The 16,695-nt window shown below is 38.4% G+C and overlaps 1 protein-coding gene across 3 annotated transcripts in view; it reads left to right on the top strand.

The window, feature by feature from the left end:
• LOC120314124 (gamma-aminobutyric acid receptor subunit alpha-4-like) overlaps window positions 1-16,695 on the top strand; it is a 116,627-nt gene that overhangs the window by 36,734 nt on the left and 63,198 nt on the right. For all 3 annotated transcript variants that reach the window (XM_039356897.1, XM_039356896.1, XM_039356898.1), the window contains exons 3-6: window positions 13,220-13,287; window positions 14,974-15,194; window positions 15,287-15,369; window positions 15,589-15,732. In XM_039356897.1, coding sequence (XP_039212831.1) covers window positions 13,220-13,287; window positions 14,974-15,194; window positions 15,287-15,369; window positions 15,589-15,732 — 516 coding nt within the window. The remainder of the gene's footprint in view (window positions 1-13,219; window positions 13,288-14,973; window positions 15,195-15,286; window positions 15,370-15,588; window positions 15,733-16,695) is intronic.

Below are 16,695 nucleotides of genomic sequence, written 5' to 3'. Positions count from 1 at the left end.
GAAGGGGTGGGAGTGGGAGGCACCGTTTTACGGTGGTTCTCCTCCTACCTCTCTGGCCGGTCGCAATCGGTATTGGTGGGAGGGCAGAGGTCAACCCCGAGGCCCCTTGAATGCAGCATGCCACAGGGGTCGGTCCTCTCTCCCATCCTATTTAACATTTATATGAAGCCGCTGGGTGAGATCATCAGACAGCACGGGGTGAGGTTTCATCAGTATGCTGATGATACCCAGTTATATATCTCCTCCCCGAGCTCTCTCAGTGAAGCGGCCGATGTGATGGGCCGTTGCCTCGAAGCCGTGAGGGTCTGGATGGGGGTTAACAGACTCAGGCTCAATCCTGACAAGACCGAGTGGCTTTGGATGTTGCCTCCCAAGGATCATGTCGACTGTCCAGTGTTGACTCTTGCGGGGGAAAATATACCCCCTTCGGAGCGGGTTCGCAACTTGGGTGTCCTCCTTGATCCACAGCTGAATTTGGAACATCAATTGACGGCTGTGGCTGGGAGGACCTTTGCACAAGTTCGCCTGTTGCACCAGTTGCGACCCTACCTGGACCGGGAGGCTCTCCTTACAGTCACTCACGCTCTTGTCACCTCACGTTTGGACTACTGCAACGCGCTCTACATGGGGCTACCCTTGAAAAGTATTCCGAGATTACAGTTGGTCCAAAATGCAGCCGCGCGAGTGATAGTGGGTGCTCCTCGATACACCCACGTTACACCTATCCTCCGTGAGCTGCACTGGTTGCCTATTGGTCTCTGGGTCCAATTCAAGGTGTTGGCCATTATCTTTAAAGCTCTATATGGCTCAGGGCCAGGCTATTTGCGAGACCACCTACTACCTCATAGTTCCCTACGTCTGGTTAGATCCCACAGGCTGGGCCTCCTTCAGGCCCCGTCGGCCAAGCAGTGCCATTTGGCGGGGCCGCGGAGGAGGGCCTTCTCTGTGATGGCACCCACACTTTGGAATCAGCTCCCCCCGGAAATTAGGACCGCTCCCACCCTGTTGGTCTTCCATAAGCTACTTAAGACCTGGCTTTTTCGGCAGGCCTGTGGTTTATAAAACCTTACCCCTGGATGATTGTTTTTGTATTGTTGTTTTGTTATGTTTTATGTGTTTTTTATTGTTAGCCACCCAGAGTCCTTCGGGAGTGGGGCGGCTTATAAATTTTAAAAATAAAATAAAATAAAATAAAGTAGCACGGACTTCCTGTCAAAGATCCTACCTCACCCCTGGCAAGGAAGACTCAGAGTCGAGCAGTTCACAGGTGGTTTTCAATTTACTGAGAGGAATCCTCGGCATGCAGTTCAAAGATACACCGCTTTCAAAGTCTGCGCTGGGAGCAACCACCTCCCAGCGCTATATATACACACACCCCGCCCTAACCCATCTAACTAGCATCTGGCCATCCAACCTCAAATGGCTGTTGACAACGCCCAACAGCCTTTCCGCCTCAGCTTTCCATGGCCGCATCCCAGCCAGCTTCAGACCTTGTCCTCAGCTCCTAACCAGCTGCAGATCACACCCTCTGCCTGCCTTGCGAACAGTCCGGTAAGCGTCTTGTCAATAGGACGGCACAGCTCTAATGGCAGCTCCCCAGCCGCCCAGTGATGTGACAGCCCGTCAGCTGTTTAGTGGGCTGAGGAACACCACCGGGACTATCAGCTGGCATGTGGCTGCGTATCAGCTGTTCGGCGGCCAAAGGTTCTGACTGGCTGGAGGCGGTTGGTCTTGCTGGTGCTGGTTACCTCCGTCGTCCTCTGCCCTACGTGCCATCCTTGCCCTCCCTCCCACCTGTCCATGTCGAGCCTGGAGGGCTTGACACAATCACTTAAATATGAGTCAGCAGTGTGTGCAGCAGCCAAAAAAATAATACAATCCTTGGTTGTATAAACAGAGGGATAGAATAAACATCTTTTTAAATTGGTTAAGAATTAAACCAGAGCATTTAAAAAATGTATTTAAAAATGAAGACATTTTCCAATACTTGAGGGTCTGTCACAGAGAAGAAGGGGGCCAACCTATTCTCCAAAGCATCTGAAGGCAGGATAAGAAGTAATGGATGGAAGCTTATGAAAGGGAGATTCATGTGCGTTTGCTGTTTGTTGACTTCAGTTCGGCGTTTAACACAATCATTCCCCAGCATCTAGTAGAGAAACTGGGCCTTTTAGGCTTAAACACTCCTTTGTGCAACTGGATTCTTGATTACTTATCTTCGTAAACTTCCTGTACATTTTTTTGCCTGTTTTAACCTGCAGCTCTGAGATAGATGCCCAACAGAAGTGTAAAGACCTGCCCCAGCTGGCCATCTCAGGAAAGCACAACTCTTGACACCATATGGTTCATCAAAACAGCTTTTACTGAGAGATAGTGGTTGCAGTAAGGTCAGATGGAATCTAATGATCCCACGCAAAGCACCGAGCTAGTTCAGTTGTGAAATGGCGCTTGAGCTTCTCAAAAGTGGCTTGACATTCCATTGTCCATTTTAGCGGTTGACTAGGTTTAGGCTTGTCCTCCCCTTTCATTTTTAACAAGTTTGTACTGGGGAGGGCTATTTGTGCCTATTTAATAGAAGGTATATTGTGATTTTCCTGGGTTCATCTCTCCATATATCTTGAATGGACAGTTCTTCTTTCATTTTTAAAAAGGTCTTAGGTTTTGATTCCAAAAGAAGATCAAGATCTTACTTTACCAAAGAATTATAGACCTATATCTCTTTTAAATGTAGACTACAAGATTTTTTCAAAAATTTTAGCTAACAGGCTTATGAGGGTTTTGTATCATGTAATACATACGGATCAAACGGGTTTTATAACTGGAAGGTACATGAAGAATAATGTTAGACAAATTATTAATTTATTAGAATATTTAGATAAAAATAATTAAGTTTCTGCAGGATTGATATTTTTAGATGCTGAAAAAGCTTTTGATCAGCTGAATTGGCAATTTATGTTAAGATTAATTGAGAAAATTAACTTTGGAGAAAAAATTTTACAAGCTCTTGGTGCTATTTATCAAAAGCAAATGGCACAACTTATAGTTAATGGGGACTAGACAGGGTTGTCCATTGTCACCATTGCTGTTTGTCTTAACCTTGGAAATATTGTTGATTAAAATTCGAGAATCACAGCAAATAAAAGGAATAGAAGTTAATAAAAAAGAATATAAATTAAGGGCTTTCGCAGATGACTTGGTGGTTACCTTATCTCAACCTACTTATTCTGTAATAGAGTTATTACAATTGATACATCAGTATGGACAGGTTTCGGGTTTTAAAATTAATAACAATAAGACCAAAATATTGCCTAAAAATATGACTAATTTGGATAAGCAGATTTTGGTTAATTTGACAGATTTTGAGGTTGTTAACAAGGTAAAATATTTGGGGGTTATTTTATCTGTTTCTAATGCAAAATTGTACAAAAATAATTATGAAAGCTGTGGGTCAATATACAAAGAGATTTGAATAATTTTGCATTAGAAACAGACAGCATCACCCCCAAATATTTTACCTTATTAACAATCTCAAAACCCGTCACGTTGACCAAAATCTGCTTCTCCTGACTCGACATATTTTTAAGTAAAATTTTAGTCTTATTTACGTTAATCTTAAAACCCGAGACCAAACCATAATAATGAATCAACTGTAATAAGTTTACTACAGAATAATCAGGTTGCGACAAAGTAACAACCAAGTCATCCGCAAAAGCTCTCAACTTATATTCTTTTTTATTAACATATATTCCTTTAATTTCCTGAGACTCTCGAATTTTGATCAATAATATTTCCAATGTTAAAACAAACAACAATGGCGATAAAGGACACCCCTGTCTAGTACCTTTCTCTATTGTAAAAACCTCCGACAAACCTCCATTAACAATAAGTTGTGCCGTTTGTTTTTGATATATTACCATAAGGGCTTGTAATATCTTTTCACCAAAATTCATTTCTTCCATTACTCTTAACATAAAATGCCAATTCAATTGATCAAATGCTTTTTCAGCATCTAAAAATATGAGCCCTGCAGGAACTTGGTTGTTCTTGTCTAAATATTCTAGTAAATTAATAATTTGTCTGACATTATTTTTCATATACCTTCCTGTTATAAATCCTGATTGATCTTTATGCACAAGATGATGCACCACCCTCATAAGCCTATTTACCAAAATTTTTACAAATATCTTATAATCCACATTTAAAAGAGATATAGGCCTGTAATTTTTTGGTAGGGTAAGATCTTGATCCTCCTTTGGAATCAATGATATAAAAGCACTACGCCATGAAGGAGGAATCTCTAAACCCTGTAAAATACCATTAAAAAGATCATGTAATGGTTGGATCATCTCCTCTATTAGAACTTTGTAATAAACAGCTGTTAACCCATCCGTACCCGGTGCTTTCCCTAATTTCAATTGTTGAATTGCTGAGGTAATTTCCTCCTTAGTAATTAAACCATTAATTTCATATTTCTGATCCTCAGTCAGTTTAGGAAAACTTGCCTCAGCTAAATATTTATTTATATCTAGCATTTGTATATTAGTAGATTTATATAGGTTTTGATAATAATCCAAAAAAGATTTTTTAATCAATTCCTTCTGAGAAACTAATTTACCCTTATAGTTTATTTTCTCTATTATTCTTTGTCTCTGTTTCTTTCTTAATTGATAAGCCAACCATCTCCCAGGCTTATTGGCATTACAAAATGTATTTTGTTTCATAAATAATAAGTTGGTTGCAGCTTGGTCTGCTATCAACATATTAAATTGTGACCTTAATAACTTTACAGATTCTTTAATACTCTCATCAGAAGGATTTAAAATCAAAGCCCTTTCTTTTAATTTAATTTCATCTTCAAGTTCTCTACGTTTCTGAATCTGATTTCGCTTATAAAAATTATTCATTTTTATCAAAACACCGCGCATAAATGCTTTACCTGCATCCCATACCATTGACATTGAAGTCCCCTTATACATATTCAAAGCAAAATAGTCCTTTAAACACTCCTTTAGTTTTTGAACATTCTTTTCTTGTCTAAACAAATTTTCATTAACTCTCCAGGATCTTCTTTCCTCTTTCTCTTGAATCAGCTCCATCCAAACTGGACTATGATCCGTCAGTGATCTAGGAAAAATCTTTACATTCTTTACTTTATTATACAAGTCCGTGGTAATCAAGAAAAAGTCAATTCTTGAAAAAGATTGGTGTCTATCAGAAAAAAAAGTAAAGTCTCTCTCCTCTTGGTTACGTTCCCGCCAATAATCCCTTAATTCCCAGTCTTCTTTCATATCAAAAAAGGCTTTAGGTAGCCTTGCTTGTTTAAGAAAAGGAGAGGAACCTTTCTTATCCCTTAGTGTATCTAAGACACCATTCCAATCACCCATTAATACCACTGATCTATAATCAAGCAAAGTTATTTTTTGATGTAACTGTTTATAAAATTAACTTTGGAGAAAAAATTTTACAAGCTCTTGGTGCTATTTATCAAAAGCAAATGGCACAACTTATAGTTAATGGGGACTAGACAGGGTTGTCCATTGTCACCATTGCTGTTTGTCTTAACCTTGGAAATATTGTTGATTAAAATTCGAGAATCACAGCAAATAAAAGGAATAGAAGTTAATAAAAAAGAATATAAATTAAGGGCTTTCGCAGATGACTTGGTGGTTACCTTATCTCAACCTACTTATTCTGTAATAGAGTTATTACAATTGATACATCAGTATGGACAGGTTTCGGGTTTTAAAATTAATAACAATAAGACCAAAATATTGCCTAAAAATATGACTAATTTGGATAAGCAGATTTTGGTTAATTTGACAGATTTTGAGGTTGTTAACAAGGTAAAATATTTGGGGGTTATTTTATCTGTTTCTAATGCAAAATTGTACAAAAATAATTATGAAAGCTGTGGGTCAATATACAAAGAGATTTGGAAAATTGGGGGAAGTTGCAGTTATCTCTTTTGGGAAGAATTGCGGTGATTAAAATGAATGTTTTGCCAAAGTTTCTTTTTTTATTTCAAATGATACCTATTTTAAAGAATGAGGTTAATTTAGATGAATGGCAGAAAGGTATTAACAAATTTATCTGGGCAGGGAAAAAACCAAGAGTAAAACTTAAAATTATACAAGATATTCGTGAGAGAGGTGGACTCAAGGTACCGAATTTGAAATTGTATTATGATGCTGTGGTTTTAACATCAATTGGGTTAATTTAACAAATGTAGAAATACTCCTCTTGGAGGGTTGGGATTTACTTTTTGGATGGCATGCCTATTTAATTTTTAATAAAAAGGTTGATAGGGTCTTTAAATCTCATATTATAAGGATTTCTTTACTTTGGGTTTGGAGGAAATATTATAGAAGTGATTTTAAAATTCCACTATGGGCTATACCGGGGCATGCGATAGAAGGGATAAGGAGAGGAGTTAAGATGGATAGCGTTTTTTATGTACAATTATTTAGATGGGATGGTAAAAATTGGCAACTAAAATCTTTGGAAGATTTAACACAAGAAAATATTATTTACTCATGGTTTCATTATAGACAAATAGTGGAGAGGTGGAAGATAGATCGTAATGTGGGTTTGTTTAGAGAAGATGAGAATTTATTAAAACAAATAAAAGATCAAAGACGAACCCATATTAAGAGAATCTATGGGGTGTTAGTAGAACTGGATTCAGAAGCAGAATTAATTAAAGAATGTATGGTTAAATGGGCACAAAATTTTGATGAACCGGTTCTATTAGATACCTGGGAAATTATTTGGGTGAGGAATGTTAAATTTACACAAGCCCAAAATTTAAGGGAAAATTTTTACAAAATGTTTTATAGATGGCACCTTGATCCACAAAAAATGTCTCGTATGTATCCTGACTTACAGCCTAAATGTTGGAGATGTGGATGTTTGGATGCTACTTATTATCATATCTGGTGGTCATGTAAAAATATAAAAGCTTTTGGGATTAAGATATGGTGGAATATCCAAAGAATTTTTAGAAGAAGGGTAAAATTTACCCCACAATTGTTTTTGTTAGGTATTGTTTCTGATTGTGATACTAAAGAGACTATACTAATGTTAAATTTAATTACAGCGGCAAGGTTGTTAGTAGGCCAATGTTGGAAGAAGGAATCTTTGCCTACTTTGCAAGAGTGGTTTTTTAAAGTTTCTTATTTGGCGGAAATGGCAAAGATTTCGGCTTTTTTAAAAGACCAATCGCAAGAGAAGTATTTTTTGGTATGGAAAAAATGGATAGACTTCATACAACACAAGTTGGATATAAAAAATATTATTTAGCTTTTCAATAACTTATATTTAAAATTTAAGATATTTTATAGATTTTTTTTCTTTTTTTACTTTCTTTTTTTCTTTTTTCTTTTCTCTTTCTTCCTATTTTCTTGTATTTTCTTGTATTTTTGTCTTTTTATATATATATTATTGTTAACTATTTCACAATTTGTTTAATCAATGTATTTTGATTTGTTAATGGTTTATATCTGTTTTAAGATTTTTTGAAAAACTTTAATTAAGCCTGTATTCAGCTCTGGGAAGGTCGGGGGAGGGTATGGGAGGGTTGGGGGGGCTTGGGGAAGGGAACTGTATTGTTTTGTAAAATTTAAAAATTTTCAATAAAAAAAAAAAGGTCTTAGGTAAAATGTTTCCCCCTTTTTTGCCTTGTTTATGACTTTTATAGTCCCGAGTTGTATCAACTACTGCATTAAAGTCTCCCAGTATATAAAAGTGCACTATTTTATTATGTAATTGATGATAAAATTGGTCTTGCTTATCATTGGGTGCATATATTGCAACCATCAATATCTGTTTTTGATTCCACGTAATTTCCACCATTAATATTCTGCCTTCTTCATCTACATATTGTTTGGGATTAATCTTTTCTTTTATATAAAAAGCTATACTCTTTTCTTTTGAAGTGCCAGGGAGAAGTAAAGCTTACCCAGTTTTGGTTGTTCTAAGATTCTAGAGTGTTGTCTCTTGATATGTGTCTCTTGGAGACAAGTTATGTCCATTTTTAACATTTGTAGTCTAGTAAAAGTTTTTTTTTCTCTTTGAAGGAGAATTCAAACCATTTATATTTATTGAAAAGATTCCAACCTCCTCCATGACTTCAATTATATCTGGACCTCAATCTTCTAGGGGAGCTTATCTGCCTCTGGTCTCTCAGTCTTGCTCCTTCCTCTAAATGGGTCTTTTTAATTTCTTCCTCCTCCATTTGTTTAGGCACTCCTACAACACTCACTTCCCCTTGTTTCTTGGGTTCGGATTCGCCTTTTTCCAAAAAGGTTCTGTGGTTGTTGAAAAATTCCTCTTCTTTGAGTGGGGTATCGAATCTGTATCCTCTGTCCACCTGCTGAGGTCTGCCCCAGGGTAAGACTTGGTAGAGGCTTCTCCCCAGCACTTCACTTCCTTCTGGTCATTACCTTGTGCAAACATTCCTTGCACACTCCCCATGGTACAGATAAGTGCTTCTCTGAGTTGACCACTATTGCAAATTCTGCCTAATGTAAACACCTGCTGCAGTTGGCCCTCTCAGGAAAGAATGACTCTTGACACCATGTATTTAATCTAAAGAACTTTCCTGAGAGATAGTGGTTGCAATAAGGTCAGGTTGAATCTAACGATCCCGCGCAAATCACCAAGCTATTCTTCCCATTCCAAAACCCAACCCGCTAACCAGTCCACCAGCAGCCAATACATTGCTGCAAGGTTGCTTTGAGAGTGCTGAGGTACAGGACAGATAACAGGTCATCCTCAGGGCACAGCGACCTTGGAATAAGGCTGGAACCGGCTGGGAGGGAGTCCATCCCATCTCCAAAGACAATCTCCCTACGGTTACAGCAGAAGAGAAAGCATGAAAAGAATGCTCCCCGGAGCCTCCCCCTCCCGCTCCCCCCTCCAACAGAATGGCAGGGAACCCAGAAGGAGACCTGACATGAAGTTCCATGCAATAGTTAAAAAAACTTCAAATATTTCTGCTAACTCATACTCTAATGGTGTGAATTATATGGTATAAGCCCTGGTGGTGCATTGGTTAGAAGGCAGTATTGCAGGCTAATAATAGTAGTAAAGTTGGAAGGGACCTTGGAGGTCATCTAGTCCAATCCCCTGCTCAGGCAGGAAACCCTACACCATTTCAGACAAATGGCTGTCCAGTCTCTTCTTAAAAACTTCCAGTGTTGGAGCATTTACTGCTTCTGGAGGCAAGCTATTCCACTGATTAATTGTTCTCACTGTCAGGAAGTTTCTCCTTAGTTCTAGGTTGCTTCTCTCCTTGATTATTTCCACCCGTTGCTTCTTGTCCTGCCTTCAGGTGCTTTGGAAAATAGCTTAATTGCCTCTTCTTTATGGCAGCCCCTGAGATATTGGAATACTGCTATCATGTCCCCACTTGTCCTTCTCTTCGTTAAACTAGACATACCCAATTCTAGCAACCGTTCCTTATATGTTTTAGCCTCCAGTCCCCTAATCATCTTTGTTGCTCTTCTCTGTACTCTTTTTAGAGTCTCAACATCTTTTTTACATCGTGGTGACCAAAACTGGATGCAGTATTCCAAGTGTGGCCTTACCAAGGCATTGAAGAGTGGTATTAATACTTCACGTGATCTTGATTCTATCCCTCTTTTAATGCAGCCTAGCACTGTGTTGGCCTTTTTGGCAGCTGCAGCACACTGCTGGCTCATATTTAGGTGATTGTCTACTAGGACTCCGAGGTCCCTCTCACAGTTACTACTATTGAGCATGGTGCCACCTCTGCTGTACTTGTGCATTTGGTTTTTCTTGCCTAAATGTAGAACCTTGCTTTTTTCACCATTGAATTTCATTTTGTTAGTTAGTGCCCATTGTTCAAGTCTGTCCAGATCCTTCTGTATCTGAAGCCTGTCTTCTGGAGTGTTGGCTATTCCTGCCAGCTTGGTGTCGTCTGCAAATTTGATGAGTTCCCCATCTATCCCTTCATCCAAATCGTTGATGAAGATGTTGAAGAGCACTGGGCCAAGAACAGAGCCCTGGGGCACCCCACTACACACTTCCCTCCATATAAATGCAGTTCCATTGAGGACCACTCGCTGAGTACGGCCGGTCAGCCAGCTACGGATCCATCTGGTGGTGATTCTGTCTACCTCACATTTTTCTATCTTATCAAGTAGTAGGTTGTGATCTACTTTATCAAATGCTTTACTGAAGTCCAAGTAAATTATGTCCACAGCATTCCTCTGATCCACTAATTTTGTCACTTGGTCAAAGAATGCAATAAGATTTGTCTGGCATGATCTATTTTTGACAAACCCATGTTGGCTTTTATTAATGACTTTGTTTGCCTCTAGGTGTTCATTGATTTGTTGTTTGATTATCTTTTCCAGGATCTTCCCAGGTATTGAGGTCAGGCTGATACGTCTGTAATTTCCTGGATCCTTTTTTTTTTTTTCCTTTTTTGAGGATGGGAACTACATCAGGTCTTTTCCAGTCCTCTGGTTGTTCCCCTGTGTTCCAGGATCTTTGAAAAATATAGTTCAGTGGTTCCGATATCACATCTGCCCGTTCCTTGAGAACCTTGGGGTGTAATCCATCTGGTCCTGGCGATTTGAACTCATCCAGGCTGGACAGGTGCTCACTTACCATTTTCTTGCCTATCTTAACTTGTGTTTCTATTTTGTTTTTTATGGCACTATTTTTGATAGGTTGGTCTGTTTTTTCCCTTTGTGTAAAGACAGATGCAAAAAACGAGTTAAATAGTTCTGCTTTCTCCCTGTTGCTTGTCACCTTCTTGCCACTTCCACCCACTAATGGACCAATAATTTCCTTCACTTTTTTCTTGTTTTTTACATGTTGAAAGAAGCTTTTTTTGTTATTTTTGACTTTGGTCGCAAGCCTTAGTTCATTTTGAGCCTTGGCTTTCTTCACTTCATCTTTGCAGGCTCGGGCTATTTGCTGATATTCTGACTTAGTTATGTTCCCCTCTTTCCACTTTCTATACTTGTCCTTTTTATCTTTCAATTTGTCAGAGAGTTCTTTATGCAGCCATGCTGGTTTCTTTTGAGAGCTGTTATTTTTCCTCTTTGTTGGTATTGTGCTAGACTGTGCTTTTATTATCTCATTTTTCAAAATTTCCCAAGCTTCTTGAGTTGTTTTCCCCTTGAGGATTCTCATCCATGGAATCCTTCCCAAGCCCTCTCTAAGTTTATTGAAATTAGCTCTCTTGAAGTCCAAGACTCTAGTTTGACTGTGTTCTATTGCTTGTGCTTCTATAATGTTGAATTCTAATATTGCATGATCACTTCCTCCCAGGGTTCCTATGGCTTCAACACCTTCTATCATTTCATCTCTGTTAGTGAGAATTAGATCCAAAATGGCTAACCCCCTAGTTCCCTTCTCTACTTTTTGGGAGACAAAGTTGTCTGCTAGGTTTGCCAGGAACCTGTTTGATCTTCCACTTGGTGCGGAGTTTGTCTCCCAGTTGATGTCAGGGTAGTTAAAGTCCCCCATTATTATTGTGATGTGCTTCCTACATACCTTAGTTAGCTGACTCCTTATACACTGGTAAAACCTCTGAGAAAGTAAGCCTACAGCCTATTCTGTTAAGTTCCTTCCCCAAGCTCTGGAAATCATTCTGCACAGAGAGTACATCTTTTTGGGACAGATCGTTAGTGCCAAGATGTACAATAGCCTCCACATCACAGTCCTTGCTGCCATTCTTGATTATTTTAGAAATACGCTTCTTGTCCCTACTGGCAGTAGCACCTGGAAGACACCTGACCTCTTTCGAAGCCTCTGTGTCCTTTCCTAAATTTACATCCCTTATAACTGAATCACCTACCAGAAGGTAGCTTCTCTTTTTGGGTGCCTTTCTGTTCTTGCATGACTGATGTGCAATACCTGATTCACACTAATCCCTGTCTAAATCTAGTTCTTCATCTCGGACCACAATCCCCTGCTTATTTGAGTTATCTTCACAAATACCTTTACCTGTCTCCTTAATATCCCTATTAAGGTCAGCAAGGGCACTGTAACTGTTGTGCAGGGACATAGCGAAAGCTTGGTGTTTATGGTTCACAGCTCTCACCCTGACAGAACCCACGGTTGTCCACACTGCCCTTCTCCTGCAGGATCTTTGTGGTAAAGGGGCTGATAGCATGGAGGCTTACTAGAGTAGAGGGGCTGAACTGGACATCTAATTTCTGCCCAAAGAGCACGGATTACAGACCCTAGGTAAATGATCTGTCCTTGTAGGCTAGTGATTTGTTTACAGATATGACAGTTTCCAAGTTTCCAAGTTTGAAAAGAGTACTGCACTGAACTAAGCCAGACATTCTTAGATACAGGGGATCTCAGACACACTTGCCCTGAATGTACTGCTGCTGTTTATGGTTTTTAGTTATATAATTCACGCGCCGTTAGGTGCGCGGACCGCTACTTTCCTGGTGGATTCTCCCAAAACTTACAGCTCTGGCAGCAGTTGATGCAATATAGCATGTCCCAGCAGCTCTGGCAGGAGTTGAAATGGAGTTTAAATACAGTATAAATATAATGGAGATCCAAACAAGGCCTAGCTACTTTCCTGGTGGATTCTCCCAAAACTTACAGCTCTGGCAGTATTGCAGGCTAACTGTGCCCACATCCTGGAATTTGATCCTGATGGGCTCAGCATTGATTTCATCCTTCTGAGGTCAGTAAAATGAGGACCCAGATTGTTGAGAGTAATATGCTGACATTGTAAGCCATTGAAAGAGTGCTGTAAAGCACTATGGAACAGTATATAAGTGCTGTTGCTATTGCTAATGTCATTCGGTTTTTAAACATAGAGCAAGTGATAGAAGAACTTATTGTAGGTAAATAATTTGCATAAGGAGATATTTTAAAAATAGAGTAGTACAATTTATTTTCCCTTGTTTGAAGTAGTATGGAATTAGGTTTTTATGCATTTACTATATATTCTCTTATCCATGTCAGTGGGAAATGGAGCACTACAAAACTGCATATGAATTGTATTTGCATAAACAAAGGAAATTATATAAAGGTATATGGAAATCCATGTTATACAGGAATATGTAAATACAGCTGCCACATGTTAGTGCTTCATTTTGCTAAAATGAGGCCAATGAATTGCTCTTGTAAGTCTTAGCATTACTGGTCTGCATAATTTTTTTCCTAGTTTTTGATGTGAAACAATTCAATTCTCCTTGGTTACTTTCTTTTTATACATTAGGTCCTGTTACTGAAGTCAAAACAGATATCTATGTCACAAGTTTTGGACCTGTTTCTGATGTAGAAATGGTAAGTATGAGTATTTTGGTAGGTTTAAGGAGGAAAAAAAAAATTAAAGCTAGTACTAAGTGGGTGACTAAATGAAGGGCTTTGGGATTCACCCGTTATTCATGTAAAAAATTACCAGATTACCAATAACTTATTTTCAGGCTTATTACATGTGGCTATGACAGCTTCTATTCTGGTCTTTCAATATTTTAAAAAAGAAAAAAAACCTCAAAAAATTGGCATGGTAGGGATAGGTGCTTGACTGAAGTCAGTCAGGATATGATGAATATATTACAACAGTGATGGTGAATCTTTTAGAGACCGAGGGCCCAAAAATCGTCCCCACCCCACCTCCCTGCCAGCCCCGCTCCGCTTCCTACCCCATCCCATCTCACCCAGTCTGACCCCACCCCACCCCACTCCCTGAGCTACCCACCTCCATGGCTCGCTGCAGCAGATTGCCCAGGTGGCCCAGCAGCACCATGGTGGCCATGGTCTCCGCCCATGCCCTGTAGCATCATCTGCATGCTGTCCAGCTGTCCCCACTGTCCAGCTGCCATGTCTTTGGCTGCGCTGCTCCATATGGGCCGTGCTCAGGGCAATTCTCCAGGGGGGCTGCTGGTGAGGAGGGGCTGTGGGAGGAGGTGGGACTGGGCCGACAGCACGCGTGCCGACAGAGAGGGCTCTGAGTTCCACCTTTGGCACTGCATGCCATAGGTTCGCCACCAAGTGAAACCATCCCATTTGCCTGGGAGGAAAGGCAAGAAATAACATCAACACTGATCCTATGCTCAGAAACACCTCTGAATTTTCAAATTATACTACACATTACATATGTATGTAAGCAATTATCTTGCAATAACAGTTTTAAAAGAATAATAAAGGATAAACTGAAATTTTTAGAAATTGAATTCTACCCAATGCATTTTTATTTTATTTTTATTTTATTCAGTTTTGACACTTGCAGGACATTTCAACAGTTGTATAACCATCCCCAGATAGAAATAGAAATGGTGCCCAGAACTATATGATTGAAAACACCCAACACATACGTATTTTAAGACAGGGGAAGGCCTTGATTAGGTGATTATGGTCACCATCTTGATTTTTTTTTAAGACTTCTTGTGAATGTCCCAATGCAGGGGTCTTCTCTACTGAGCAATATGCCTAGATGCTGAGGGCCCACTTAAAATGATTCTGCATGATTTACAAACTTCCATATCTATCTTAAATATAAATGGTGGTGAAGTCAGAAGACTTACTATTTTGTGGAAAATCTGTCTTCGCTTTTTGTTTAACCCAATGATGTTTTTACTGGTTGCAATTCAATAACATTTCTTTCATTTGTTTGCTATAAGCATACAGTACAGTATATTCCCAGTGTAAATTTTAATCATTTGTAGAAAAAAACAAAATAGCATGGACACAAAATCATTAACATATGTTAGTCAATTAATCATTTTGTTTCCAATCCTGAACAAGTTTAATTACATACTTCTTGCCATTCTATTAGATTACACTAATTATTTTTGATTTAGTATGTTTAGTAATTTATATAACTAATGTAGCAAATTAAAGTATTAAAATGTTTATAGTTCTGTCAAATTGATAGTGTTTAGGGAATTTATAGTTTCCTATCATTGATTTGTCCTTGGTGAAATGCATGTACTGTATAACATTATTTCATTTGCTTCCCAATTATTGTAGGAATACACAATGGATGTTTTCTTTCGTCAGACATGGGTGGACAAGAGATTAAAATATGATGGTCCCATTGAAATTCTAAGATTAAACAACTTGATGGTTAACAAAGTGTGGACCCCAGATACTTTCTTTCGAAATGGAAAAAAATCTGTGTCTCATAACATGACAGCCCCAAATAAACTGTTTAGAATTATGAGAAATGGCACCATTCTCTATACAATGAGGTAACTGCTTTATATATTCTGTACTTTTACATGATTTAGTAATTGGTGATGTACTATCCGATGTCAGGACTAATTTTACATGGTTCCTATAGGCTCACCATAAGTGCCGAGTGTCCCATGAGATTGGTGGACTTCCCAATGGATGGACATGCTTGTCCGCTAAAATTTGGAAGCTGTAAGTCCCTGTTATGACATTTTACTTATGGTACTAAAGCTTCATTTTTGTTCTTGTTGTAAGAAACAGGTCAGAGAATAGCCAGAGGCTTATGTCTTTGTCAAAAAAGAAAGCTGGTGTCCCTGAAAGCAACATGAATGCTTTCAATGGGTTTTAAGATAAGTTCTTAAGACTAATGTCCTGTCCATTAATTTTTTTTTCTAAATATATCTTGTTCAGATGCATATCCAAAGAGTGAAATGATCTACACCTGGACAAAAGGGCCAAAATATTCAGTGGAAGTCCCTGAAGAGTCTTCCAGTTTAGTTCAATATGACCTGCTTGGACATACAGCATCTACTGACACAATTAAATCCATCACAGGTAAGATTCTTCCAAGTTTAGATAAACTTGCTTGTTCTTTGCTGGGTAATTCTTTAGGAGGCAAAGTGAAAATGATTGAAAAGGCAATTAAAAACATGGGAGTTTGTAACAAGTGGCATGTTTCATAACTGTTTGTCAATACTAATTATTATTTGTGACTTAGTACAACAAAAATCTGCAGGTGGTCCAAAGAAATTCATATTAAAAAGCTGCTAGAGCAAATGTATCAAGTATAACCATTATTACTGTTTGTGACGGTTTTTAAAATCATGTTTGAATAAAGCAATAGGTAGAACAGCAAGAGAAGTGACAATACTGATGGTCTGTAGGTGTTTTTTTAATTAATTTCGTTGTTTATATTATGTGAAGATTTACTAATTTGCTGTTATTGGTGCAGTTGAAATCTTGTACTGTAACTGAGGACAGAACTGGGCAGCAGAGGAAGCAGATGTAGCTGACATATTTTTGAATGGCATTACTGATAGCAAGAGGAAGCAATATTTTCATAATGAATTGGAATTTATTAGTCAGTGAGACACTACTGATCCCTGATTCATTCAGAAAAACTTTATACAAAAAGTTATCAAGGGATAACAATCAAATCTTCGCACATTTTCTATTCAGTATTTGAGGCTCTTTAAGAACATCCTTCTAACTCAGTGCAGTTAAATTTGCATCCTATTAAATTAAGTTTCAATAGCAGCCAATATTAGAATAATTATTTGATACAAGAAATTTTAACTATATAGAATTAAATTAAAAAGTAAATTTTTTTCATTGATGTATCTTGATATGAGCTGAGAAAATTGCATCCTATTCTATCAATCTGTGATTGTCAATGGCTCTCTGAAGGTTCAATAAACTTTTTTTCATTGCTGCCAAAGATGGCATTATTTTGCTTTTGCAGGCCATGCTTCCTTGGAAGAGCCTAGATATTCATATAAATATAAGATACACTTAAGA

Source organism: Crotalus tigris, unplaced genomic scaffold (assembly GCF_016545835.1).
Source record: "Crotalus tigris isolate CLP2741 ecotype Arizona unplaced genomic scaffold, ASM1654583v1 scf7180000018833.132574, whole genome shotgun sequence".
NCBI lineage: Eukaryota > Metazoa > Chordata > Lepidosauria > Squamata > Viperidae > Crotalus > Crotalus tigris.
This window is presented reverse-complemented; position numbering and strand designations above follow the sequence as displayed.